The sequence below is a fragment of the Pelodiscus sinensis genome, chromosome 14, assembly GCF_052426305.1.
Source record: "Pelodiscus sinensis isolate ZL-2025 chromosome 14, ASM5242630v1, whole genome shotgun sequence".
NCBI classification, from domain to species: domain Eukaryota; kingdom Metazoa; phylum Chordata; order Testudines; family Trionychidae; genus Pelodiscus; species Pelodiscus sinensis.
The window spans coordinates 8389127-8416973 of NC_143065.1; the positions used below are offsets into that span (position 1 = coordinate 8389127).

At 43.1% G+C, this 27847-nt stretch overlaps 1 protein-coding gene across 6 annotated transcripts in view; it reads right to left on the minus strand.

Annotated features, from left to right (window-relative positions):
- NEO1 (neogenin 1) overlaps window positions 1-27847 on the minus strand; it is a 304535-nt gene that overhangs the window by 133574 nt on the left and 143114 nt on the right. For all 6 annotated transcript variants that reach the window (XM_075897565.2, XM_075897563.2, XM_075897560.2 and 3 more), the window contains exon 5: window positions 26667-26803. In XM_075897565.2, coding sequence (XP_075753680.1) covers window positions 26667-26803 — 137 coding nt within the window. The remainder of the gene's footprint in view (window positions 1-26666; window positions 26804-27847) is intronic.

The window sequence follows — 27847 nt, forward strand, 5'->3', positions numbered from 1 at the left end:
GTAATGATGCTGCATTCCATGAATCTGACCCTATAATAATAAAGCCAGAGGGTGGAAAGAGAGAAGATGGCACAATTTCAATAACATTACCAATACTCTGAAAGCCAAATAATTTTCTTCTACATGAGTACAACTACAAACTTTCTTCTGTTAAAACTCCATTACTATTAGAGTCATTTTCATTACCACTGATAAAGGAGAACTTAAATATTAAGAGCCATACATGTTCTTGAATTTCTGATTTAGGAATTACTGCCCAAAGGCACAAATTCAAGGAACAATTTCAAGCACCATATTTTAGGCCCTAATTTTCCCCTACTTATTCTCTAGGATTGCTGAACATTTTAATTCTTTAAGTAAGTGTCTGTTTAAGAAATAAGAGTGATATTTCATGCTGCATTATGAAGGAGCTAGTTAAAAAAGGAAGCAAAACATAAACCTTGTATTCACAACTATGTAACTGTTTACAATGCCTGTAAACAAACAAAGCAATCCACAACAGGAACTCAGTCGTATTAATTACAACTGCATTGACAGGCCACAGGAAAGATAACTTGTCAAAAAGGAAAAACACAAAATTGCTGATTATTCTTTTTTTCAATATTCTCATGCTACCTCTCACCCACCCTGCAGAAACAAAACATTAAATAGTATGAAAAATGTAACTTGGTAGTATTGGTTGAACCTGTACTACAAACTACTTCACTAGAAATAGTTTAAATAGATGGCTAAGAACTTCTTTTAAAATTGGGCTTTTGTCTACATGTTTTGTTTTTATACACAGAGGCAGTTTGAAGGATAGCACATGATGGCACGCTGACTCAGTCAGTAATATTCGATTCACCTCTCATTTTATCAAGACATTCTTTTAGACTAATTAGAACTAATTTGAAGTTAAAACCCCAAGATATAATTGTGCTGTATGAATTATAGAGCATGCAAAATGATGATTTTCTCAGCCTGCAAAACTCTCATAGCCCTTCCCATACAGTTCTATTCCAAAAGCAACTATGCAAAAATGGGATCTTACTCAAATGAGTTGCTCTTTCTGTGGGTGTATCTTCACAATCAGTGGTTTGATGAGGTGGTGACCAATCCACTGGGGATTGATTTAGTGGGTCTAGTGAAGACCTGGCTAAATCAACCACTGAACATGCTCCCATCAACTCGGGTACTCCACCAGAATGAGAAGCTGAAGTCAATGGGAGACTTTCTAAATATTGCAATAAGTTGTCTGAAGGTAACTTAGGTCAACTTTAATCCATAGCATAGACCTGCCCAGTATATTTAGAAAGCTAGTTCCTCACTACCCAGAAGCCTGTTAGCATGACAGAGGCAATACAATTAAGAAAGCATGAAGTCAATTCTGTCCTTCTTGTGCATCGACAGAAAATATTTACTAAGTTTCAATCAATTACATTTGTACTAACTTTCAAAAAACCAGGTTAGATAGGTATAGGCCTGCCAATAAGGAGGGGGGAGATGGAACGGTGGAGGTAGCAAAGGGGGACCCAATAATTCAAAAGATCCTGAGGCCTTTTTACATCATTGCCAGACCCAGCTGGTGCACTCTGGGTGGCACTAAAGATTGGCAGGGGAAGTCCCCCTCAACCCTTCTAGGAGCACGGCACTCCCTCCACCCACACTGCTCAGTAGCCCAGTAATTCTGTTGGCCCCGCCTTGCACAGATTTCATAGAAGGTACAAATTTGGCCTCCAGAAACTTTATTACAGCTGATGATGAACAAGAAACCACTTTCAGACCGAACCATTTTCACTTGTCAGCTGAGTATGTTTGATATGAAAGTCACCAAGACACAAATACGAAATCTGTGATGCCATTTCTATAGTCATTTTGCAGAGTATCACAACGCTTTTAAGCGGCTCAGGAAGAGTTGCTGAACTTATAAAATTGCATTCCCCCCAAAAAATATTGTCTATAACAGTATTCTAAAAATGTGGCTACCTCCTTAAGGATGGTGATAAAAAGAAAAAGCCACAAGAAGCCATCAATGTCTGTGCTTTAATATTCCACACCATAATCTCAACTGTTCCCCCAAATTAAGTGTCTGAGAGATTCGTAAAGGAGGGAGAAATCTGAACAATTTAGTAACATCATGGAGACATGATGCTTGCTGCCCTAAAATAGCCACTTCACAGGTCATTGCTGTAGACTGAACTTCCCTTCTCCCTAGTGTTTTGGTTCCCATTATATTTTCTCCTGGCTTTCCCTTTCACTCATTTCCGAAGAGGAAGCAGATCGTCAAAAATGTTTCTGAAAAACATGCAAAAAATTCCATTTATTACATTATTCATGCATGCCTTTAAGTCCTTTGTGACTATAAAAATAATTAATTTAAATCAATGCTCCAACTTAGCAAACTCAGTTTTATTTAAGGAATCAAAACTCTATGGGTTTTTTCCTTTAAACTACCCTCATTATAAAGAGAAATTAATTAGCTGATCAACCACAAAAATGCTTGGGGAATAAGTCACCATAGATAATAGGCCTGGCCCCTGAAATAAAATTACTCAATTGTTTCATTTTCCATAACTGGATAAGTTTCCCCTCATCCAAAAAGTTCTGCTTTGTAACTGGAATTCCACTAATTTTCCCCTTCTCAAAAGAGAAATAAAACAGCCTCTTGTTATAGAATACGTCCACCATTCTAACCTGAAGGATCATCAAGACCATATCCTGATATTCCCCACACACACATACACATCACATCCCACTTTCTCCTGAGACTCTTGTGATTAGTGTCCACTCTGTTACTTACCATTTCCATGTATTTTACAACTTCTCCCAAATAAAGTGCACCACCACTCACTGGAAACTGACGAGTACTGCAGAACCCTATCATTGCTGGAACTGATACAATGCACAACAGCAGCAGAAAGGAAGATGGTATAAAGCTGAGAGTCAAACACAAAAACCAGTAGAAGACAGCAAGGATGACCCTGGTTTCACAGGCAGCAATACTTGTTAATTAAGGTGCATTTGTACAAAGGGACTTCTCACCTAAATGGAAGACATTTTAATGAGCTTCACAATTCACACATTATTTCTTGTGACTCTTCAGCTTATTCATTTTAAAAATTAATATTGAATCTTTGATTTGGGCTTTTATTTTTAATTGAAATTCCAAGTGTCATATCTCTTCTTGACAAGCAAGTAATAAACTTACAGTACATCTCCATCTTGTGATCACATCTGCTGTCTCCTTCAGCACTTAACACTCATTAAAAGAACCCTGGAAGTTTCAGTCATTAGCACCCCTGACTGATTTAGCATGTACTGCTTTATGGAAAAGGTAAATCATCTGCAATAGTATGTTCAACGGTGGCAGCCAGTGAACACAGTACAGTGTCCAATAGCAATTGTTCTGACTATATAGACATGTCCCATAGGCTATATGTAATGGAGACTTTCTTCCAAGAAATCTAAAAGGAAAATTTACTTGTGATTTTTTTTTATACACAAACTCCAACTGATTCAGCAGACAGTCAAACTTTCTCTAAAATATAACTTAGTATTTTGGTAAATTATAAAACCAAGAGGAAATAAGAAGCTAGCAAAACAATGTGAGACAAGTGTCAACATTACAGTAACTCGGCTCAATGAAGCTAAGGAGAGGCAGAGGAAAACCAGCAACCAGGAACAGATTGCATTATTCAGGGATGCTGATAGACAAAGTACATGCTGCTGGTGAGACGAAACTTTCAATATACAACACACTCAAGATTTCATTTTTAAATGAACAAAATTAAACAGCAGCATTGGCAGCATTTCTCCATTTAGCCAGAGACCCCATCCACAGACCAAGTTAAAAAAGCTGTCTGGAGACACAAATAGAAGAACATTGCTGAAATTTAAGTATAGATAGGACCTAACCATGGCTTGGGAGAATACACAAAACAGACTTAAAATTAAATCTTTGCAGAAATAAACATTACTTATAATTGATTATGTAGGCCAACAAAATTCTAATAATTTAGGTTTGCTTAAAAATAATCCCTTCTACAAGAATGCTTAGTTTCTTCTTTCACAAAATAGCAGCTGGTTTTAAACTCCATTAATTAGTTTAATTTGTAAGAAATTTTAGCTGACATGAAGGAGAAACCAGTGCCTTTAAATTCCCTTAGTTCCATATCAATTTCTCCATTGCAGATATTTAAGACCAAATGCCTAATTTAGCAACATTTTCTTTTTTCCCCTCAGCGTTTTTCAAGAACACTTACAAGCCGAACCACTTTGTGAGAATAGCATGTGTTATTGATAATTTGGTTTTAGGTTTCTTAATGGTATTTTGTAATTTCAACACAATAAAAATGAAAGTGTCAAAATCACTCCCTTTCATAGACAAGGCTGCTAGAACTTAAGTGGGGGGGGGGGAAGGATGTCACAGTGGCAGTAAATTAAAGCATCTCTGAGAAGTAGGCTGATATCAGTTCTTTCCCAGCACTGACAAAAACAGGCCTCTTCTTGATCTATCTTCTACAGACGCTTCTGCTCTCTTCTGCTGCTGTTCTAAATTTCAGGCCTTGGTGCAAACCTCTGGTACCCCACTTAATTGGGGAGGAGGTTCATCTTATTCCTCTCCCTCCCCCCCCATTGCTGGTTGCTGCTGACAAGAACAACTTGGCTATGGCTCCTCTGTGTGACCAAACTCCATCTGCTCCTGGCTTGGTATCCTCACATACTGTGCATTTAGTCAGAGCTGGTCTCTTCCCATGTAGCTGTGGCTTCTCCAGGTAGCTGCATTTCTCAAGTCTATAAGGTAGCAGCACTGGTGTTCAGCCTGTGTCAGGGGCTGGTTGGTGAGCTTCCAAGCTTTCCTCCTTCCCTGCAGACTACTGCGGCTGTAGCCCTGTGACATTTGCAAGACATGCACCACTCACGTGCAAACTCTTCCCATCACTTGTGTCAGGGTGTCTCCCTCTTTCCTGGGCTTCGCTGCCTTAGTCTGGTGCATCTCAGGGCCTCGCCCTTCAGCACCTGGGCTGGCCCAGGTGAGGAGCCCATGCTCAGCATTCCAGCACAGGAAGTTTTTCTTAACATCCAACCTAAATCTACCTTGCTGCTATTTAAGCCCATTGCTTCTGGTCCTATCACCAGAGGTAAAGGAGAACGATTTTACTCCCTCCTTCTTGAGACACCCTTTAATGGACTTCTATGCGCTCTTCTGCCGCTCTACCCGAAGTCGGATAGGGAAGCAAAAGGGCATCCGTTGAAGCTGCTGGAAGTTATTGCATTGAGATGGCTTACATCTTTTGGGTACTGAAAGCAGACATGCCCCTCACAGGTGTGTCGACATGCTAAGAGTCCTGGTTGCAATATCTACATTTGAAATGGCAGCATGGGTTAGATTTTCCTCAACAGAAGTTAAAAAAAAATTAATGGTGGAAGCAGCTAGTACTCCTGATCCAAAAGAGCTGAGTATTAACCTTGCCCTGTAAATGTGATACCAGCATCCTATCACCAAAGAAGGGAGCTGGATTTGCACAGAAGCCTAGGTACCTCTATCCAGGCCAGGTGGCTGTCACACATAATACCTCTGATTGGGGCTGTGGCTTTGCTCAACCAAAGTTAACAGGCAGGTTTGGGAGTATATGGAAATATGAGGGTATTTGGAGCATCAAAAGCAGGGAATACCAAAGACAGACTGGGATGGAGCAGTGGTCTTAGCTGTTTTTGCTGCTGCAAGGAGAAACTGCCTTCAAGAATCATCTTGCATTACAAATGTAAAAATTATGGACTCTTGGCCAAAAAAGTTTGCCTTTAGCAGCACCCTCAGGGCTCATTCTGGTGGTGGTGGTGGGGGGGGGGGGAGAGTTTGTGGCACAAAGTACTGCCGTGTTTTCCAAAATAACCCAGAAAGGAAGTCTCCCTGCATATAATCAAATACACCAGGGAACTACAATTGTTAGAGGCAAAACTAGAATTATTAGCTGTCAAGCCCTCTAAAAAGGTCCTGTTCCAAAGAAAAGGCCCACCCTGCAGTGCTATTACTGATCTCCAGGTCACGCCGTGAAACAAGAGAGGGAACGAAATCATAGCCACATCATTTTATGTCAAATTTCTTACCCGAAGGGACTACTTTAGAATGTTGACACACAAATAATCCAAACAGTATTAATACTAATACCTAAAAAATGCATTAAACCACAAGAATTTGTCCTGAGATAGTGCTATGTCTTTCTAAAACCATATTTACCAATACTGCACTAACCACTGGTGCCTTTCTAATTTCCACCCCTGGAAGCTGCTTCCCTCCCACTCTGTTCTGCGCTCCTTGGCAGCCTTTCAAATGGAAAATATACGCAAGTTTAGGTGGAAAGTTTATTTTGTTCAACAGACAAGTACATTCTTGCCTAGGGTTACTATTTGGCCAGGTTTTTTCAATCTAGTTCCCACTACAGTTTGAATAAACGTATTTGCTGGAAACAAAGTAGCTCTTCATGGCTTCATGCAATGACCACTTATTAGATTACTTTTTGCCCCCAATATCCAACATATTTTGCTCTTAAGCAGCCATGGATCACGGCTCTCTCTCCGCTTTCAGGTGGAAGTTGAGTAAACATACACTGTGCATAGCAAAACTGGATTGTCATTTTCCTCATTGCATGAAAGAGACAACTTGAAAAAGGCTGCTCCCGCCATTAATTCACTATAATTTATTTTTAATAAGGAGAGCTAATGTGAACTAAAATTCATTGTTTCAGGGTAAGAAGGTAGCCTAGTTTCTCCAATTGTCTTCAAGCGGCTTTTTGTCCAGTGTTTCTGCCAAAATTCCCTACTCCGCTACCATTCAATCAGCTCCACTTGTGGCAGAAACATTAGGAGCACCAGTGATGATAAAGTTCCCGCAGTCAGCAGCATAGGAACGGCCAGACTGGGTCAGACCAAAGGTCCATCTAGACGGCCAGTGTCCTGTCTTCCAACAGTAGCCAATGCCAGGTGCCCCAGGGGGACTGAACAGAACAGGGAGTCACCAAGTGATCCCTCCCTGTGGACCATTCCCAGCTTCTGACAAACAGAGGCCAGGGACACCATGCCTGCCCAGCCTGGCTAATAGCCACTGATGGACCTGTTTTGTCATTTGTTTTCTAATGCACTCAGAGCAGGTCAAACCTCACTGCAGTAAAAATACCTGACACTCAAGTTATGTCTCTATTAGCACACCGAATGTTACTACAACTATGGAATTGAATTCACTGTAGAAGTAACAGGTTCCTTGCCACTCCCTCCCCCGTACATGACCTACTGCAGAAACATTGTTAGTATCTCCTGAATAACACCGGGATCTCTTTGTAATTAACACCACAACCAGATTTCATTACAAAGCCCCTATTTAGTATTTATTGGTGGCATGTCTGCCTGCGCTGCTCATTATTAAAGTTGTCCAGTTATAAGACCCTGATTTCAGTTGCATAGAGCATTCTCAATCTTCAACTGTTTGAGCTGAAATTTTAGATATTGGGGGTTTCCTATGATAACTAGTTGGGGCGGGGGAGGAATCTCGGCCACAACTGTTAAGCTTTTTATAAAGTGAGGTTACAGAAAAATACCTTGCTTTGACCACGTTAAAAAATGCAACCTATTCTTTGAGAAGCTCTCATACCTCTGCATGTGTTAGAATAGGGACATGAAAGTTAGAGTAGCCTGTGTTTCAGGGATGTCCCTTTTGCCATCCCTGTAAAAATCACCCAAATCTGAGCCTTTCAAAAACTGTAATTCACATATGCTCAAGAAAGTCTGGCTAGAGATTTGCAATTTAATTCCCTGAAGACTCCATCCACACTAAGCATGCACCAACCAAGGGCTGCAGGGGACTACTCCAGGCCAGGCTGGTTCTGAGACTGGGCAACAGAACTGAAAGCACAAAGTCTACTTCTCCTGGGCTCTCAAAGCTCTCTGCTGCTGCCTATGCAGGTGGAAGCTGTCAGATTCAAATGCAAAGGGAATGTGACCTGGATTTAAGGTGGGGATGGGGACTGGAGGCTAGTGGAGAGGGGTGATTAAGGGGTAAAGACTGCAACTAAGAATAGGAACCATTGCAGAGAGGGAAGGAAATAAATCTAACAAGGGGTTAGTAGTTGGTGAGAGTCTGTAGCCAATATTAAAAATATGTATCAGATATGGGTGGATATGAATGAGTTTCTGGTCTATACATTGAGCCTAGGTGATTACAGACTTAGTTAAATTTGGTTTTGAAATGTGCAACAACGATGTTTAATGTGTATATGTTTTAATTTAATTATTTTGAAATTCATGCATTAACGATGTCACTATTGATTAAATTGTCAATTAAAATGTTTCTATTTATAAAGAAAAAGATTGCTAATATACATTGGGTTTAGACAGATCCATTTTGGTCAGATTCAAGATATCAGAAAAAAATATAGCAAAGGCTAGTTTAAAAAACACACTTTTGGTTAATACATAAAAAACCTGTGGATCTGCTAGATATTATAGTAAGATTCATACGCCTTTCCTATTTACACAACCCAACTTCTTCTCTACCAATGCAAGACAAGACACATTTTTGCATCATTGTAATAAAAAAGGTAACTTCCTTCTGTGACTCCTTCCGCATTTTCAGGAGAAAGGAGTCATTTATCCAGACTGGTAGATAAGTTTAATTTTAACAGTACCTTTTTTTCCGCTGAGGTACTGTCAAACCCTGGTGACGTCTGGGAAAGCAAAATACTTTCTCCTAAATATGAGAGATTAACTTTATTATTTCAGACCTAGCGCATTATTTTCTTTATCTGTTATTGAAATAAAGATTATCATCAGGGAGCAACATGCAGCTCAATTAAAAACAGCAATCAATAAAGACGACCTAAACAGTACGAGAAAGGCTTTAGCGATTTGCAGTGATGGCTCAAATTTTCTTTCTTAGAACAGTTTCTAACAGTGAAAGCTTAATGCAAAAATCCATGTCATCTAGCTCTACAGGCAGACCTATTAGTCTGATATAACAGGATTTAATTTGGTTTTCAAATATCTCTAGATTCCTGTGAAGTAAGCATTTTTTCTTACCCATGTATCTACCAGCGATTTAGAGTTGTCAGTTGCACTTCTAAATGATTGGTTTTATCTTCTAACTGCTTACCTCTTAGAAGAATGCTCTGAAGCCCAGCTTAGAAAAGAAATGAATCAAAATGAGCCTGTAAGTCAGACACCTGACAAAACTGATTGTGTAAGACAAAGAAATGCAATGGAGGAGACGTCACTGTCTGCCAAACAGTCAGCAGGTATGGCCATTGTAGCAAAAGATGATCCTCACTGATGAGGCTGTGAGGGAACCCGTCGGTATTCAGTACGATAAGCTTAGAAATTATGTCTCTCAATATACTACGTATCAAACAACTAAAAATGGTATTTTGAATTACTGAAGGAAAGAAAGAGAAATCTGAAGTGTGCTAGTATTAGTATTGATCCCAGTACATTATAAGAATACTTAAATGAGGGAAAATATACCATTTTCCCCAACGTTAGCATGAAGAGGGTTTAAAACAAACACACAATACAAAATCAAGCACTGGTTTGTCTCATCAGCATCAGGAACAAAGAAGTGGGAAGGAGATACAGCCTCCCATTCATCTTGCTTCTCAGGTCATGTTTCTACTTATTCTGGGCAAAAAGGAAACATGTTTGTTCCAAGCCCAGCTTCTAGTGAACAATATTATACAGTAAGGCTAAACTGTTTTTCAAACTATTTTCTCAAACCTTGTGATGTGCATGGTCATATTTCTAATTTCTTTAGAAAAAAAGAAGTTACTCACCCTGTGCAGTAACGATTGTTCTTCGAGATGCGTGTCCCATGGGTGCTCCACTGTAGGTGTCGGCTTGTCCTGGCGCTGCAGATCGGAGATCTTTCTAGCCGTAGTCTGCCGGACCACGCATGCACGAAGTACGGCTCGTGTCTTTTCGCGCCGTTTGAGCAGCGCTGGTCCGGCTCCCGCCAGTTCCTCCTGCCTCTTAGTCTGAAAGACAAATAATAATAAATTCCGAAGAGGGGAGGAGGGCGGGTCGTGGAGCACCCACGGGACATGCATCTCGAAGAACAATCATTACTGCACAGGGTGAGTAACTTTTTTCTTCTTCGAGCAGTGTCCCGTGGGTGTTCCACTGTAGGTGAATGTACAGCAGTAGCTCACGAATGGAGGAGGGTTCGGAGCGATCGTGCCGTAGCTGAGGATAACACTGCTGTCGCTACCGTGGAATCAGGTATTAACAAGTTCGGGATAGCGTAATGCGTGGCGAATGTTAAGTTGGAAGACCACGTAGCAGCTCTGCAGATATCTTTCAAGGGGACTCCCTTGAGAAAAGCAGTGGATGTAGCGACCGCCTGAGTTGAATGAGCCCTCATAATCGAAGGCAGTGGTTTCTTACGTAGTTCATAGCATGACCTTATGCACTGTACGATGGAAGAAGAGATGCGTTGGGCGGACAGTGGGCGACCCTTAGAACGGTCCGTCATTGATATTAATAACGCATCCGTCACACGGAATGGTCTGGTCCTCTCGATGTAAAAGGCGAGAGCCCGTCTGACGTCCAAAGTGTGCAGGCGTGCATGTTCTGGTGACGCATGCGGTTTAGGATGCAATACAGGGAGGATTATAGGTTCGTTAATGTGAAATCGAGAGATCACTTTGGGACGAAAGCGTGGTAATGTTCGGAGTATTACTGCTTGGTGCGTAAAAATCGTATATGGGGGAGAGGCTGATAATGCAGCTAGTTCACTCACTCTCCTCGCGGAAGTGATGGCCAGTAAGAAAATGACCTTCATGGACAGGTTGTATAACGTACATGTCGCTAGCGGTTCAAACGGTCTGGCCATTAGGGAATTGAGAACCAACTCGAGGTCCCAAGGATCCGCTTGTTGAGTATAATGCAGGTAAAGGTTAGACATTCCTTTCAAAAATCTTTTAGTTGTTGGATGGGAAAATACTGAGCATCCGTTAATCCGCTGGTGAAAGGCTGCAATTGCAGTGACGTGAACCCTGATGGAGGTACAGGTGAGGCCTGAATCCTTAAGGTGTACAAGATAGTCCAGGATATATTGTAAAGGTGAGGAGACTGGGTCCAGGTCCTTTTGTGAACACCACGATGAGAAACGTGATCATTTAGAAAGGTAAGTAGTTCGTGTAGATAGTTTTCTACTGTTCAGCAGAATGTGCTTGACAGACTGTGAGCATAGCACTTCTGATTGTTGGAACCAACTAGGTACCATGCCGTGAGCGCAAGATGATTCACCTGCGGGTGAAGCAGGAAGCGATGATCCTGTGACAGGAGATCGTGTCGAGGTGGCAGAGGAAACGGAGGATGCCTCGACATGCAATGTAAGTATGGGTACCATGTTTACCTGGACCAGGCTGGGGCTATTAGGATTACTGTGGCCCTGTCTCGAATTATTTTCTCTACCACCCGTGGAGCTAGAGGTGTGGGTGGGAATGCATATAGTAGGTGACGCCCCCAGTTGTATAGGAAAGCGTCGCCCTCTGAATTCTGTCCGATTCCCACTCTCGAGCAATACCGAGGACATTTCGTATTGCGAGAAGTTGCAAAGAGGTCCACTATTGGGAAACCCCAGCGTTGGAATATCGTCGCAGTCACGGTCGGGTGCAGCTCCCATTCGTGATTGGGAGAGAATTGTCTGCTGAGGGCGTCTGCCCTTACATTGTGCTGGCCCGGGAGGTATTCTGCGACTAGAAAGACATTGTGACGATTGCACATGTTCCATAGGCGAACCGCCTCCACGCACAAGGAGTGGGACCTGGCAACCCCTTGCTTGTTTATATAATATACTGTCATTATATTGTCTGTCAGGACTCGTATGACCTGGTCGTGAATGACAGGAAGGAAGTGTTGACATGCCCTGTACACTGCCCTGAGCTCCAGAAAGTTGATGTGCATCAGCGACTCGTCTGGTGACCATAGGCCTTGTATTTGCTCGCGCCCAAGGTGCGCACCCCATCCGATGAGTGACGCATCCGTTGTCAATTGCATCGACGGTTGGGGGCGATGAAAGGGCACTCCCAACAACAGATTGTTTGGTACTGTCCACCAAGCAAGTGATTTCTTGATGTGGATGGGGACTGTTATTGTCCTGTGGACGTCGCGTACGTTGGGGGGCAGATTCGAGCCATCCAATGTTGAATGCATTGCAAATGTAACCTTGCGTGCTTCACTACATACGTTGTGGAGGCCATGTGACCCATGAGCTGCAGGCACCGTAGTATGGGAACCTTTGGACTGATGAGTAATATCTGAATCAAGTCTTGCATTGTGGAGAACCTTTCCATCGGTAATGATGCGCGTTCGGTCGTAGAGTCCAGACGGGCACCTATGAATTGTATTGTTTGGCGTGGTTCCAGTGATGACTTTGGAACGTTGAGAAGGAGGCCCAGCTCGTGAAAGAGCCTGCGTGTTATCTGAGTGGCACTGATCGACTCCTGCAGTGACTGGGCTCTTATTAGGCAATCGTTGAGGTATGGGAAAATCATTATGTGTAGGCGACGTAGGTATGCGGTCACCACAGCCAGGGTCTTGGAGAAAACCCGCGGAGCCGACGAGAGACCGAACGGCAGGACCTTGTACTGGAAATGGTCTGTACCGATTTGGAAGCGCAGAAATCGTCTGTGTGCTGGGTGGATCACAATGTGAAAGTATGCCTCCTGAAGATCGAGGGATGTGAACCAATCCCCATTCTGAAGTGCTGGGATGATTGTAGTTAAGGTAACCATTCGAAAGCGTTGTTTTCGCAAGAAACGGTTGAGGTCGTGGAGATCTAGTATCGGTCTCCATCCCCCTGATTTCTTTTCCGTTACGAAATAGCGGGAGTAGAACCCTCTGCCCTTGAATTCGTCCGGAACACGCTCTATCGCCCCGACAGTAAGAAGACGGGCGACTTCCTGTCTGAGCAGTATCTCGTGAGATGGGTCCCTGAAAAGGGACAGGGCGGGGGGGATGGATGAGGTAGCGACGTGAATGGAATGGTATAACCGAGACGAATTGTTTCGAGGACCCATTTGTCGGTGGTGATGTAGGCCCATCGATGGAGGTACAGTCTGAGGCGGTGATGAAATATCGCCTTCGAAGCACTCGGAATGGTATTGACAGGAATGGTTCTCAACCCCTCGAGGGACGCGTCAAACTTGCTGCCTGGTACCCTGTTGGGAAGTCGTTTTGGGCGGCGGGTGTCTGCATTGTTGCCGCTGCCTACCCCTCTGTTGGTCTTGAGGTCTATACTGAGGGGATTGCCGGAAGGGGGGCCTCTGTTTCTGGTAGGTCATATATCGCTTTTTGCGGTATGGAGGGGTGTACATTCCGAGTGTTTTCAGAGTGGTTCTGGAATCCTTCCCCGAGTGTAGGAGTTGGTCAGTCTTCTCGGAGAAGAGGTTCTGTCTGTCGAAAGGTAAGTCCTCGACCTTTGAAAACAGGTCCTTGGGAGCAGAAGACTGTTGCAGCCAGGATGCTCTGCGCATAACGACTGATGTGGCTGTCGTGCGCGCTGCTGCGTCGGCTGTGTCCAGAGCAATATGTAAGGCTGTTCCTGAGGCTGCGTAGCCCTCTTTTATCACAGCCTTTAGGATGTCCCGCTTTGACTCTGGAATGTGCTGGAGCAAAGGTACAAGCTTGGCATAGTTATCGAAGTTATGGTTCGCCAACAGTGCGGAGTAATTGGCCATTCTAAGTGTTAGGGTTGCCGAGGAATAGATTTTACGTCCGAATAAATCGAGACGCTTGGAACTCTATATAGGAACTATATACAATAACATATAAAAAGTCTCTCTGTCTCTGTAGGAAACAGTAGTCACCAGAGAGACGATATTCCGTCCGCAGCCAAGGACGGTCAGGAGGAACTGGCGGGAGCCGGACCAGCGCTGCTCAAACGGCGTGAAAAGACACGAGCCGTACTTCGCGCATGCGTGGTCCGGCAGACTACGGCTAGAAAGATCTCCGATCTGCGGCACCGGGACAAGCCGACACCTACAGTGGAGCACCCACGGGACACTGCTCGAAGAAGAAATAGTAGAAATTAAATCTATCATTTAAAACAGAAAAATGTGTTACATATTTTAAAAAGTACAATCCTAATAGTACAATCGATGCCTTTGGAATCCAGGGATCAGAGAGGTGACAAGACTTGCCCAAACACACGTAGAAATCAATCATTTGAAAGCCAAGAACACAAACCAGGTCCTAGTCCACTGCTCTAAGCATTAGACCACACTGTGCCCACCCCCTACTCAGCCTTTGATAGGGCAAAGAAACAGTTTTATCCTTGTATAATATTTTGGTTAATGCATTTATATCTATTATCAGCCTCCGAAAATTTTTGCCCAATGGAGATCATTTTTATTATTCCACCAGCAAATACTAGCTACATTAGAAACAAAGTTGATGGGCTATGAAATTTATGGAGCATTTCTTAGAAAAGAAAATCTCCAATGCCTGCTTTAACAAATATGCCAACACCAGAAACTTCCTTTAATTTTGTCTATCCACTCAGCACCACTATCTGTAGAAATGCTGGGAGCATGATCAGTTTCTCCATTAGTCTCTGTTTTGAGTGTGACCAAGCGTTTAGTTCTGGGCAAAACACAAAAAATAAACGTTTCAGTCATCAGGACAAGAGATGACTAATCAAGAAGGATGTGAACCTATCATGGGGTGAGGGATTCCATCAATTTCCCTGACCTCTGTGACTTCTGCAGCAGATGATGCAGCCGACCCAGGGGCCACCTGAGCACCAGAGTAGACCCTGGGCCAGTCACAGCTGGGGCTGTCTTGGGCTACTGGTCCTCCACTCCTAGCCATGCACCGCTGGTCCATTCCTCTCCCTCCCTCCCCCCCCCCCCCGAGCACCAGCAGCACCCCTGAGCTGTTCCCCCCACCCCGAGTGCCTGCAGCACCCTGGGTCATCTCCCCTCCCCCCCTCCCTCCCTCCAAGCACCTGCAGTATCCCTCCGTGCAGCCCCCTGCAACAGAATACCCAAAGTGCAGTCAAGAGTTTACAGTACAAGTCAAGGACACATCCTGGCCCTGAATTTTTGTTTGCTGCCTTAATCATCAAGCAGATTCCTGCAATATAGCAAAAATATGGCTAGAGGGGTTTTTTTCCCACACTTTGACCACTGTACAGGCAGTCCCCGACTTACGCGGATCTGACTTACGTCAGATCCGCACTTACGAACGGGGCTTTCTCGCCCCGGAGGTCGAGGTAGCGGATTGCTACCTGCGAGCTCCGGGGCGAGAAAGCCCCGTTCGTAAGCTGCTCCGGTGCCCCTGGTCTGCTGGAGACCGTCTCCAGCAGACCAGGGGCACCGGGCGGGTTCCCGCGCTTCTGAGGCTTTGCCAGAGCAAAGCCTCAGAAGCGCGGGAACCCGCCACTGCTGCCGCTTCAGTCCCGTGCCTGTGGTCTGCTGGGGACGGTCCCCAGCAGACCACAGGCACCACGACTGAAGCCGCAGCTGCGGGGGGGTCCCGCGCCTCTGAGGCTTTGCCAGAACAAAGCCTCAGAGGCGCGGCACCCCGCTGCCGCTGCGGCTCTGCTCCCCGTGTCCCTGGTCTGCTGGGGGGGGGGGGGGGGCGGCTAGTGTGGCCCCCCTCCCCCTCCCAGCAGACCAGGCTTTTGTTTTGGACCCTGGAGCAGAGCCGCTGGGGCGCTGCCGATTGGTCCTGCAGCGCCGCTCTGGGCACTACTGGACCAACCCGGCAGCACCCCAGCTGCTCTGCCCCAGGTCCTGATTCAGCCGCTGCTGGTCAGTTTCAGCAGTGGCTGAATCAGGACGCTTGGGGCAGAGCAGCTGGGGTGCTGCTGGGTTGGTCCAGTAGCGCTGAGGAGCGGTGCTACTGGAGCAACCCAGCAGCACCGTAGCTGCTCTGCCCCAGGCGTCCCCAAGTCAGCCGCTGCTGAAACTGACCAGCGCTGACTACAGGAAGCCCGAGGCAGAGTTGCTCTGCCCCAGGCTTCCTGGAATCAGCCGCTGATCAGTTTCAGCAGCAGCTGACTTGGGGAAGCTTGGGGTTCTTAAATTGAATCTGTATGTAAGTCAGAACTGGCGGTCAGTTTCAGCAGCGGCTGAATCTGGACGCCAGTTCCGACTTACATACAGATTCAACTTAAGAACAAACCTACAGTCCCTATCTTGTACGTAACCCGGGGACTGCCTGTAATTTCTAATATACACATATATTGGCTAGATAAAATTCCTTTATTTAGATATCTTATTGATTAATAATTCAAATAAAAAAGTGCACAGAAAGTGCAAAAATATCATTTTTCTCTGCTTTACACATCGGCTGTGTCTAGACTGGCAAGTTTTTCCACAAAATCAGATGATTTTGCGGAAAAACTTATCAGCTGTCTACACTGGCCATTTGAATTTCCACAAAAACACTGACGATCTCATGTAAGATTGTCAGTGTTCCTGCGGAAATACTGTGCTGCTCCCGTTCGGGCAAAAGCTCTCTTGCGCAAATCATTTGCGCAAGAGGGGCAGTGTAAACAGCACAGTACTGTTTTCCGCAAAACAGCCCCGATCGCGAAAATGGTGATCGGGGCTTTTTTGCGGAAAAGCGCATCTAGATTGGCCACGGACGCTTTTCCGCAAAAAGTGCTTTTGCGGAAAAGCATCCTGCCAATCTAGATGCAATTTTCTGAAAATGCTTTTAACGGAAAACTTTTCCATTAAAAGCATTTTCGGAAAATCATGCCAGTGTAGATGTAGCCATCAGGAAAAATCTCCGGGCATATCTTCTTAGAGGTTCTGATTACTGCAGGTATGGGGAAGGTACACTGAAAATAGCCTAGATTTCTCCCTTCAGAGCACACTAATCCCCCCAAATGTAGCTTTCCTGAGACTGCTTAATGTTTCTGTACAATTTATTCTGACAGAATATGGCAGGTGATCTAATTACTACCACACAGTATCTCACTTCTATCACCCTTACGAAACACCTTAAATAAAATGCTCCCTTTAAAATGTTTTTCTGATTTTAATACATCAGTAGGGACATTTAACATCTGGTATTTAATATACAACATCAATACTGAATGCTCTCCTAGAACACTCAAACTGTAAAACTAGAAATCTATGGAAAAGGTATGAACAATAAGACAATATTGTAAAAGTAACAATCTTAATTCTTGCCAAATAAACATGAAATTCTAATGCAAGCTAACCAATTCCAACAATTTACTCTAGGAAAATAAAAATGGGAAAATGTTTATTTTTATGGCTTAATATAAGCTGCAGTAAATATTTCAATAGACTGGGGAAACTCCCTTTAAACTCATTATCTACACCACAGGTACCCAGGCAGACGACAGGAAGCTGTAGCAGCAGTCTAACTCGCGTCACAGGATTTGCAGAAATCCCAGGGGACCCAGATAGAACAACAAAAGATAAATTACTCCCAGATGAAGAGTGAACTTGTAACCTTGTCGGCATCAAACTGGCACCATGACTCTTTCTGATCTAAATTCATAAATTGAACACAAGTCAGCAGACTGAATTTCAAATGCATTTACTACCTGTTTCCCCCGCATTTCTCTCAGCACCACCACCACCTCTTGTACTTAGAGGAAATCCGACAGATACTTTCATTTGATAGCTGAGATCAAAACAGTTTTTTCCAGTACTCATAACCTACTACAATATTTCTACAACAAACCTGAATAGATATCATTCCTCCTGCTGACAGGAAAGGAAAAAACAACTTCCCTATAGCTAAGAGAAATTAGACATTTTACTAAATCTTTTCAAACAACGAGTAGTCCTGTGGCACCTCAGAGACTAACAAAATATACAGGATCGTGAGCTTTCGTGGGTAAAACCCACTTTATCTGACAAAGTGGATTCAACTCATGTAAGCTCACGATCCTATGTATTTGTTAGTCTCTGAGGTGCCACAGGGTTACTCATTTTTAAAGATACCAACTAACATGGCGATCCCTTGGTGACTAACTCTTTTCAGATACTGAACTACACTCTCCTTCACTGGGAGCTAAGCCATCTAGACAAATGTGCTTGTCGAGCTCCTCAACCCCAGCATCCACTTGCTTTCATTGTTCTCTTGTACAGCTGTTTGTATCAAACACTGTCCAGGGCAACATGAGCAAGTTTGGATAAGGTGACCAGATTGCCAGTGTGAAAAACCTGAAGGAGAGCAGCAAGCAATAGGGTGTCAGACTGTAGAGGTTCAGCCTGTAGTTTCTCAAGCTTTTCCCCTCCTTATAGCACTGGATATTTTGTCCTCTTTAAAATGTCCATCTAAAACATGCCACTGATGTTAAATTGTTTTGGTTAATATGACCTGTCGTCCTTACGGCTTAATGACCATGCACTACCATCTGAAAACACTTAAATATTTAAAAGAATATAGTATGTAAATTGAGGTAGATTTAAATCCAATAAAACAGTCTTACTAAGGCCCTGTCCACACAAGAAATGCTTTGCTGGTGTAGCTATAAAGGTAGAATCCCCTAATACAGATACAGCTGGTGCCAACAATTTTTTAATAGTATGCCGCCACCACTTCTTTGAATTACATTAGCTATGCCAACACAAGCATTCTTTTGTTGAAATAGCCATCTATGCTAGACTTTTTTGCCAGTATGCTCATATTGGTTAGGGGGTGTGGTTTCTTGCCATCCCAGACCTACATGACTATGCTAACAAAACTTTAAAGCTGGCCTAACTGAAAACTCTATGGCCTCTCCTGCTTTTTGTCTCCTATACCCAGGGTGCATGAAGAGTTTGCTATGTCCTCCACAAACAAACATCCAAAATTTAGATCTCCTCTGACAAACACTTGTCAATGCTATTAATAGATTACTGTAGCTTTCTATTCTGCCACTGCAGTACACTGCCTGCCTTGAACATATCCACAATGAAGATGCTGGAATTATCTTCTTGGCTTAACAGATCAAATCATCCCCCTTTGAGTAGCACCCTATTGTGCATGGCATGAAGATAAAAATTCTTCATTTTGCCTTCACAGCCCTAACTGCTGCCTATGTCTATATGATCTAATCTGTTATCGCAGCCTTCATCCCCTTCACTCACCTGTCAATTTTGACTTCTCCTCTTGTCCTCCTGCCTTTAACCACCCCACCTGTTACTTGTGGAATGTTCTCCTGAGCCCTACTTCCTAAACTACCACTTCTCCAGTTTTCCAATCCCCCCCCCCAAACAAAAAGCAGTATTTTAGAACACTACCCCACATTCACAACAGGCCCAAACCCCGCAGCGTCCCCTGGCCGCAGTTCTCCATTACCCATCAATGGGAGCTGCAGGAGCAGCGTCTGAAGGAAAGGACTGCACATGGAGACCCCTTGTGCTGATCCTGCCGGGGGCTGCAGGGACATGCCAGCCACCTGCAGGAGTCCAACTACCATCAGGACAATTACTCCGGACATTACTTTGATTTACACCCACATTTAACAGATTCAAGCTACCGGTTTTGGTAATTTATCAGCAACTGCCTCAAAATTCCTACAGGACTGCATCTACCGCCATTGTACGTCAGTGGAGCTCTCAGTGAAGAGTATCTGAGAAGAGCCCTCCCCTTCAATAGCTGTAATTTTGTGAAATAACATCTTTCTACCTAAACTTGCTAAGTGCAGGCTTACAATAACACAGTGAATTATCATCATAAAATGTTAATGGAAAAATTTAGAGCATTTTTAATTAGCGCAGTCTGTATTTAAAGATTTCAATTATAATCGCAACAGTAACATAACAATGGCGTACTAAGAAACCGGTCAGTCCAGGAAAGGAAATTCAGATGAAGCACAAGGGAATTAAGTACTCAGAACTCAATTTCCTGTATGAATCTCTATTGATTTAATTATCTAAGAAGAATAATGACAGAAGAGGATTGATTATATGGGATCAGAGGATCATTAGGTGAGAAAAGTTGAGGATTTTTCTAGCAGATAATGATACAATAATCAAATTGCAGTCACTTGAACCAATCAACAGTTCTTCACCAAATTACAGTCAGAGAATTGCAGTTACCAGTTTGACAGTGACTTTTTAGGCTGTAGGGAGGTACTGTAAGGTACAGAGGTTTAGAGTCTACAGAAAACTCCCACAACTTTCCTAAACTATTCAATATCATCCTGTAATTGGAGCTCCTTCCAGATGTGTGGTCCCTTGGCTTCCACACGTTGGTGTCTGAATGCATTATGCAATGGAACTGGGTTTGTAGAAGTGCTTGTTGACCCACATGAACAGTATTGTATTCCCCACATGCCTGCAGCCAACGCTGTGTGTGGGCACTGCTCCAGGATCCTGCTGAGCTCTGAGCAGTCCAGTCCAGTCCATGGCATAAGGGATGGATGGTGTGTTGGAATCCAAATAGGGTCCACATATCCTGAAAACCCTCCAATTACAGGTTAAGTAACCGTTTCCCTTCTTTGCATGACGGTCCCTACGTGGGTATGAATAGTGAGCAGCAAGCAGCATGCAGGTAGGTGGAAAGACTTGTGAGGGAGCACTGTCCCTGGCTCTGTCCAATGACCTAGTAAGCTAGAGGCTTCTCTGAGAGGGGCTGGTATGCAGTGGGGACTGCCTGACTTCCACATCACAAGGACCTTTCTAGCTCTGGGGCTAGGAAGGTCAGCTGTCCTGCTATGGCACATGTGCAAGGTGGGCAGATGTGGCCACAAGTACTCCTATCGTGCACGCCATGACACCAGCAGTGGAAGGTATGTTGGCATGGGTATAACAATGCATGGACGATGTGACAGGATCCCTGGGGTACAACCTGGGACTGCTGTTCCCCATTAACTCTCCCGCCAGGGTGCGCTCTCAGTGCCACAACAGCAAAAACCAGCCAACGCCTCCAGGTGCTATGATCACTCAGCCATCAGCATGGAAGGACTCACACCCAGCTAAATGGTGTGAAGAAATGCTCTGAACCACACAGAGACAGGCCTTGGGATGTCAAAGTTGGACCTGGTCTTGGACAAGGAGATCTGGGCTGGCACAGAGGCAGATCAGAGCATGGGCACAGAGGTGAACCAATACTGACAGGGGCAGAACAGGGCTATCAGTATCCATAATGCAGTCTCAGCAAATCTTGTGGAGAACTTCCAGGAGCAGGAGAATGAGGGAAAGAGTGCAGATCACCCCTCTAGGAAGGAGATTGGTGCTTCTCTCCCCCCCACCCCAAAAGTCATCTCTCTCAGCCCCCCTAGCTGAAGAGAAGTACAGATTATTAGGATTAGAAGAGACCTCAGGAAGTCATCTACTCCAGTGTTTCTCAACCAGTGGAACGAGTACCCTTAGGGGTACTCGAGAGAAATCTGGGGGTTACATCAACAACTGAAATTTAGAGAAAATTGAATTTTGTTTTGAGTTGTACAGCGCTTTATTATTTTTGTACATTTTACCCCCAAAAAATTTATCGCCTACCTGGCTACAATTCAATTGTTTCTACAAATGTGTTGCAATGGTAGAAAAAAATGTGTGTCTGAAAACTGTAGGTACTGAGGGTACTTCATTTTTTAAGGGGGTACTTTTTTTTTTTTTTTGGAAAAAGGGGTACTTCATTAAAAAAAAAAAGGTTGAGAAACAATGATCTACTCCAACCCCCTCCTTCCTGGCTCAAAGCAGGACTAACCCCAACTCAATCATCCCAGCCAGGGCTTTCCCAAGACAGCCCTTAAAAACCTCTAGGGATGACGATTCCACCACTTCCCTAGGGAACCCATTCCAGGGCTTCCCCACCCGCCTAGGGAAATAGTTTTTCCTAATATCCAACCTAGACCTTCCTCACTGCAACTAGAGACCATTGGTCCTCGTTCTGCCACCTGTCTACTGAGAACAGCCTCTATCCATCCTCTTTAGAACCTTCCTTCAGGAAGTTGAAGGCTGCTACCAAATCCCCCCTCACTCTTCTCTTCTGCAGACTATATAAGCCCAGTTCTCTCAGCCTCATCTCATAAGTCATGTGCTCCAGCCCTCTAATCATTTTTGTTAACCCTACACTGGACTCTTTCCAATCTGTACACATCCCTTCTGTAGTTGGGTGCCCAAAACTGGACAGTGCTCCATATGTAGCTTCACCAGTGCCAAATAAAGGGGAATAATTGCAGCGCTCCTACTAACGCAGCCCAAGAAGCCATTAGCCTTCTTGACAACAAGTGCACCCTGCTGACTCATATCCAGCTTCTCATACACTGTAATCCCCGAGGCCTTTTCTGCGGAACTGCTGCTTAGCCAGTCGGTCCCCAGCCTATAACAATGCTTGGGATTTTTTCCATCGTAGGCACAGGACTCAGTATTTGTCCTCGTTGAACCTCATCAGATTTCTTTTGGGCCAATCTTACAATCTCTCTAGGTCACTCTGCACCCAATCCCCACCCTCCAGCTCATCTCCCTCTCAGCTCAGTGTCACCTGCGAACTTGCTGAGGGTGCAATCCATCCAATCACCCAGATCATTAGTGAAGATGCTGCACAAAACCAGCCCCAGGACTGACCGCCTAAGGCATTCCGTTTGATACTTTCATCAACACTACTTTAATGTGCTGACAAGAATACGTTGGGAGACCATATCAGGAGCTTTGCTCAAGTCACAGCCAGTTATTTGACCACAAAAGGCAATTACATTGGTCATGCATGACTTGCCCTTGGTGAATCTGTTGGTTGTCCCCAATTCCCTTCCTCTCTCCTCCAAATATTTCAAAATGGATTCAAAGCTGATAAAGTGGCAGTGCTGTGGTACTTGCTGGCTGCAAAGAGGTTCTGAGGGTTGGGGTGGGTGTGCCCCACCTGCAGAAAAGGTAATGGACAAGAGTGATGCGCTGTTCCCAGAAAGACTTTCCGACACATCTCCCATGAGTTTGGGGTGCCTGGGAAGTGCATCAGCATCAGACCTTTTCAATTACCTTTTGTCCTTTCAGTGGCCAGACAACTGGAGAACTAAGTATGCAATGCCAATCCACCTTCAGAGGAGTAGCTGGATTAGTCTGTATCTGCAAAAAAGAGAAGTCCTGGGGCACCTTAAAGACTAATGGAGTCCGATAGTGCCACTCCATGCATCCAACAAAGTGGTTTTTACCCACAAAAGCTTATGCCCAAATAAATCTGTTAGTCTTTAAAGATGCCAAAGGAGTCCTTGTTATTAAATCTTAACTTTGATTCCTTTGCATTCTTTAGTTTGTGTCACAGCTCGGATTTTATTCCCATTTCTACATAAAACAACTTGAGGCCCTTGATGATTTTGTAAAATACACAATCGGCTTAACCATCTTAACACACAACACATGCAGGGTATCACACAATTCCACCTTTCATAGCTATGTATCAACCTACACAGAAATGCACAGAAAAGAGGCACACCAATCTCCCCAAATTTATTCTCCCCACCCTCGTGCCAAGGCCAATAGATGGTATTTCAGTACACCCTGACGGTCAACCGATTCTTGTTATTTTGAAGCAAAGTGGAAGAAATTCCAAAGTGGAGAAACCCTCAAAGTACAACTTCTCAGCACACCCTTTCCTTTCGAACAAAGGAAGCTCCAGCTGAAGTGCCTCTAGTGATAACTACCTTAACATCACGAGGAGCCTCTCGGACAGGAAGTTTCCAGACCAGTTAGAACTTCACAAGTCAATACCAGTATCTTTTATTCCACCTAGAAACTAACAAGCAATTAGAGCAATTTGAGCAGTAGGGATTTGCTCCCAGTAGACTACTTCCTCCAAGTAGTAAGCAGAAAAATTCTGCACCTTAATACACAGTACCATAAAGAATATCTCTGGTAATTTAATCTTCGGGTAGGCAATTTCCTTTATTAACATTAAAATTACAAGGGGAAATAGACCATATGAAATCTGATATTCTGTAACCTAACATTTCAGAACAAATTATGTAAATTTTGGGAGGAGGCTTTTAACCCATATTTTAGAACTTAATATTCTAGAGGTAGCCTTGAACAGCGACTTTCTGAACCATTTAAAAATGTATCAGCTTGCCTGGTTGCGTTTTTTGTTGTATTTTAAAATTACCTATATGCACTCAATAGTTAAAAATAGACCACCATCCAATGGGCAATTTTCCCATCTGTTCATTTTCCTTCTCCAGAGCATCTGTGCCAGGACAATACACGTGAGTATAGTTCCACCCGGCCAGCACATGGAAACAGCATGCAAAGATGTGTTGGTATTAGACTCTAGGGCTTCCGTTGAGAGTCCTAAAGCTTCCTAACAACCATAGATAAATATGCTTTGGATCCTGAACAAGATTTTAACTCCCACAAATACATGATTGCACCAATCTGAAAGAGAGAGAATCTGAACCAGTATAGAAGGTTGGAAGTAGTCTGGAAGGTGCCGCTCCATGGACAACTATCATCAATTCGGCTGGCAAGACACTGCACATGCATGATAATATCAAACAGTGTGTCTGTACAGTCTCCATCCTCTGGCAAGGAAGTGCAAGCACAGGCTACAGGTGTAAAGGAGGGCAGCTTGTTTCATCCAGAATGGCTTTTTCCCTAGGAGATTGTCTAAATGACCACACTTGATGAGCAGATTTCCACAAAGCTGAAGAGGAGGTCTGTGGAGCTAGAAAGCTCCGTGCTTTCACCAACAGAAGTTGGTCCACTAAAAGGTTGGCTCTCCCCCACCCTGTCACTTTCTGAAACTTGAAGACAGTTGAATGATGATACATTTTGAGGGGCACTTCTCTCATAGAAAGTTGTACTTTTTACTCAGGACAGCCTAAAGTAGTAAACTGAATTGTTGTACTTGTTTTGTGTGTAGGCATATTCAGTTTCAGCTTCAGTATTTAAGAACATAAGAAGGACCATACTGGGTCAGACCAAAGGTCCATCTAGCCCCATGTGCTGTCTTCTGACAATGGCCAATGCCATGTACTCCAGAGGGAGTGAACAGAAACAGGTAATCCTCATGTGAACCTTCCCCTATCATCCATTTCCAGCCCGACAGAGGTCAGGGACACCATTCCTACCCATTCTCTCCTAGACAATTTATAGCATGTGTGTGTCTATCGCCAGTCTTCATTATGTCAGCTCTAATGAATGAGATCAAAAATCTTAGCACCTGCAAACAGCAAAATGAATTGAACAGGTATTAATTTCCGAAAGGGAAAAAGTTATTAGTCCAGATTCCAAGTATGCAGAATTAGCTCTTAATTTTTGTAAGGTGGAACACTGTCCCAGAGTCACTTCTCTTTATTAGGACAAACTAATACAAAGGTAACTCCATTAGAGACAAATTTTTTCTATAGAAAAGAATTGGCCCCTAAAACAAGACAGTTTTCCATTTATTATGAAACACAAAAATTACAAATTTATTATAAGATAGAATTAGCCAATCAGAACATAATGAAACAATGAAATACAATCGCTGCACAACACTGTTGTGTTTGTTTATTATAAAAGCAGCCGGCACTACTATGCAACCCACTATAATCAAATCAGCCATGCTCTAGGAGAAGATGCAGATAACAATGCACCAGTCAGGCATTTAGGGGTATTTCTGTTTCTTGCAGTGCAACAAAGTTCCAGTTAAAAATTCATACCTGAGAATCCCTGCTGGGACATGGCAAGGATTAAGAGGTCAAACATTTCACCTACCTTTCTGTGCTCTTCAGAGAACCTAACATATTTGCATAATTCTTAAACATCATTGAAAGTGTCTTTAAATTACGATTATACAGTAATCAGAGTTAACTCATATGATTATCTGAAAAATCATCATGATTAATTGCAGTTTTAATTGCACTGTTAAACAACAGAATACCAATTGAAATGTATTAAATATTTTGGATGTTTTTCTACATTTTCAAATATACTGAATTCAATTACAAGACAGAATACAAAATGTATGCTGCTCACTATTATTATTTTTGGTTACAAATATTTTCACTCGAACAATGATTAACAAAAGAAATAGTATTTTGTATTCACCTCATACAAGTACTGCCATGCAATCTCAATGGAGGAGCTTTGTCACAAGTGGTATTCTATTATTGTTTAACAATGCGGTTAATCACGATTAATTTTTTAATTGCTTGATACTTCTATTTTAAAGATGTGTCTCAATGTCGTTTCCATTAAAAATAGAATTCAAGAGACACCTAATACATAAATGGTGTGCACACTAAAAAAGACGAAATTAGGATTTCCATTTTATATTTTTACAATGGGTTACTCTATGGAGAGTAACATCTTCAAGGATTATGACAAATACTTGTGACTGTGCCCTTTTCAGGTAAGACCAACAAGTAATTACAGAGGTAGGTCAACTTTCAGTCCTAAAAACCTACCAACTATCCCCTTAATGAAAGTTTATGGTGCCAAACATTTAATATGGTTGTAATCTGATATGCGCATCTGCCTTCAATGTGGTTAATGCATAAATGTAAAAAATGGTATATTTCATTGGCGTGTTTATGAGATCATGAATACAAAGAGTTAAAACCATTCTGAGTATAATCATGTGACATTTATAGGAAACCAACTGAGATTGCTGATTGGCAGTGTTTTATAAAAAGCACACATCTGAATGCCTTTTGAAGAAAAGTAATGAAATGAACATGCAAGAACAAACCGTTGAATATATTCACATACATGGAGACTGGGGCTCTCAAAAGTAAACACTCCACATACCTTGAACTGTAAGATCTGCTTGAGCTTCAATTGTTTCGTTCCCATTATCCACAATGCAGGCATATGTCCCAGCATCATCTTCTGTGATATCACTGATCTGTAGGCTCCCTCCAGCCAGCAACAGAAATCTTTCAGAGCTGTGCAAGACAGGACATATAGGAAATGTAGCAAACTCATTGGTGTGGAGTGTGGATAAAAGGAAACATGGAAGCTCTCCAAATGAAACTCCCAAATACACTGAAAATCTGCTGATTTCTGAGGTTTGATTCTTTAATGGAATATAAAGCCAGAGGAATGGTTTGTTTTTAACTAGACTGGTTATTTGCAGGATTTTACTTTCAATGTCAGATTAAGTTCAACAATACACACACAATGACCTCTTACACACTATGAATGCATTTTTTGCACTTTCTAGTTTCAAATACTCAGAAAGCAATACAATTCAAGTTATTTTAAAATACGATAATTAAACTTCATGAAAGATGTAAGTATTCAATCACTGCCTTCAAAGGATTGTTTCCGCAGCACTAAAACCACTCCAGACATAGCTGGAAAGTGGTTAAGTCAAGAGTACCAAAAGCCAAGCTTAGCGTCTATGCAACCCATGAAATAAATTATTGTAATTATGATTCTGTAAAGAAATCAGCCATTTCTGTTGGATATAAGAGCTCCAAAATAAAATCTGCACTACCAAGCTTGCTACACTAAAGAAGGGGGAGACTAAGTTTAGACAAATCTGTTATCCCCACATGAACATTCAGGGCTGATGTTATACAAGCCATCTTAGTATTTTTTCATTAACAAAACTGACAAAGGACAACGCTTCTAGCCTCTCTCCTGTGTTCCTCTCCCGTTGTCATGTTGCTTTCTTGTGTGCTGTTCCTTATATTTAAAAGAATCTTTCAACACTCCCTAGTTCTTGCAAAATTTAATTTTAAACAACTGTATGGAATACAAGAACACAAATCGCTAACAAAAAGCAAAACCGAGAAAACCACCACAAGTCTGGTTGACAGGACAAATCCCAAATCATCCCAATACTCCAGTGAAAGTGAGAAATAAAGTATACTGGCTGCCTCTTCCGGAATGGCTGAGTCAGATTTTTCTGAGTAGATAGCCTTTGACATTGAAGAATATAGCAAAATCTAGTGTTCCTTCACCCTTAACCCAGGAGCTGCAAC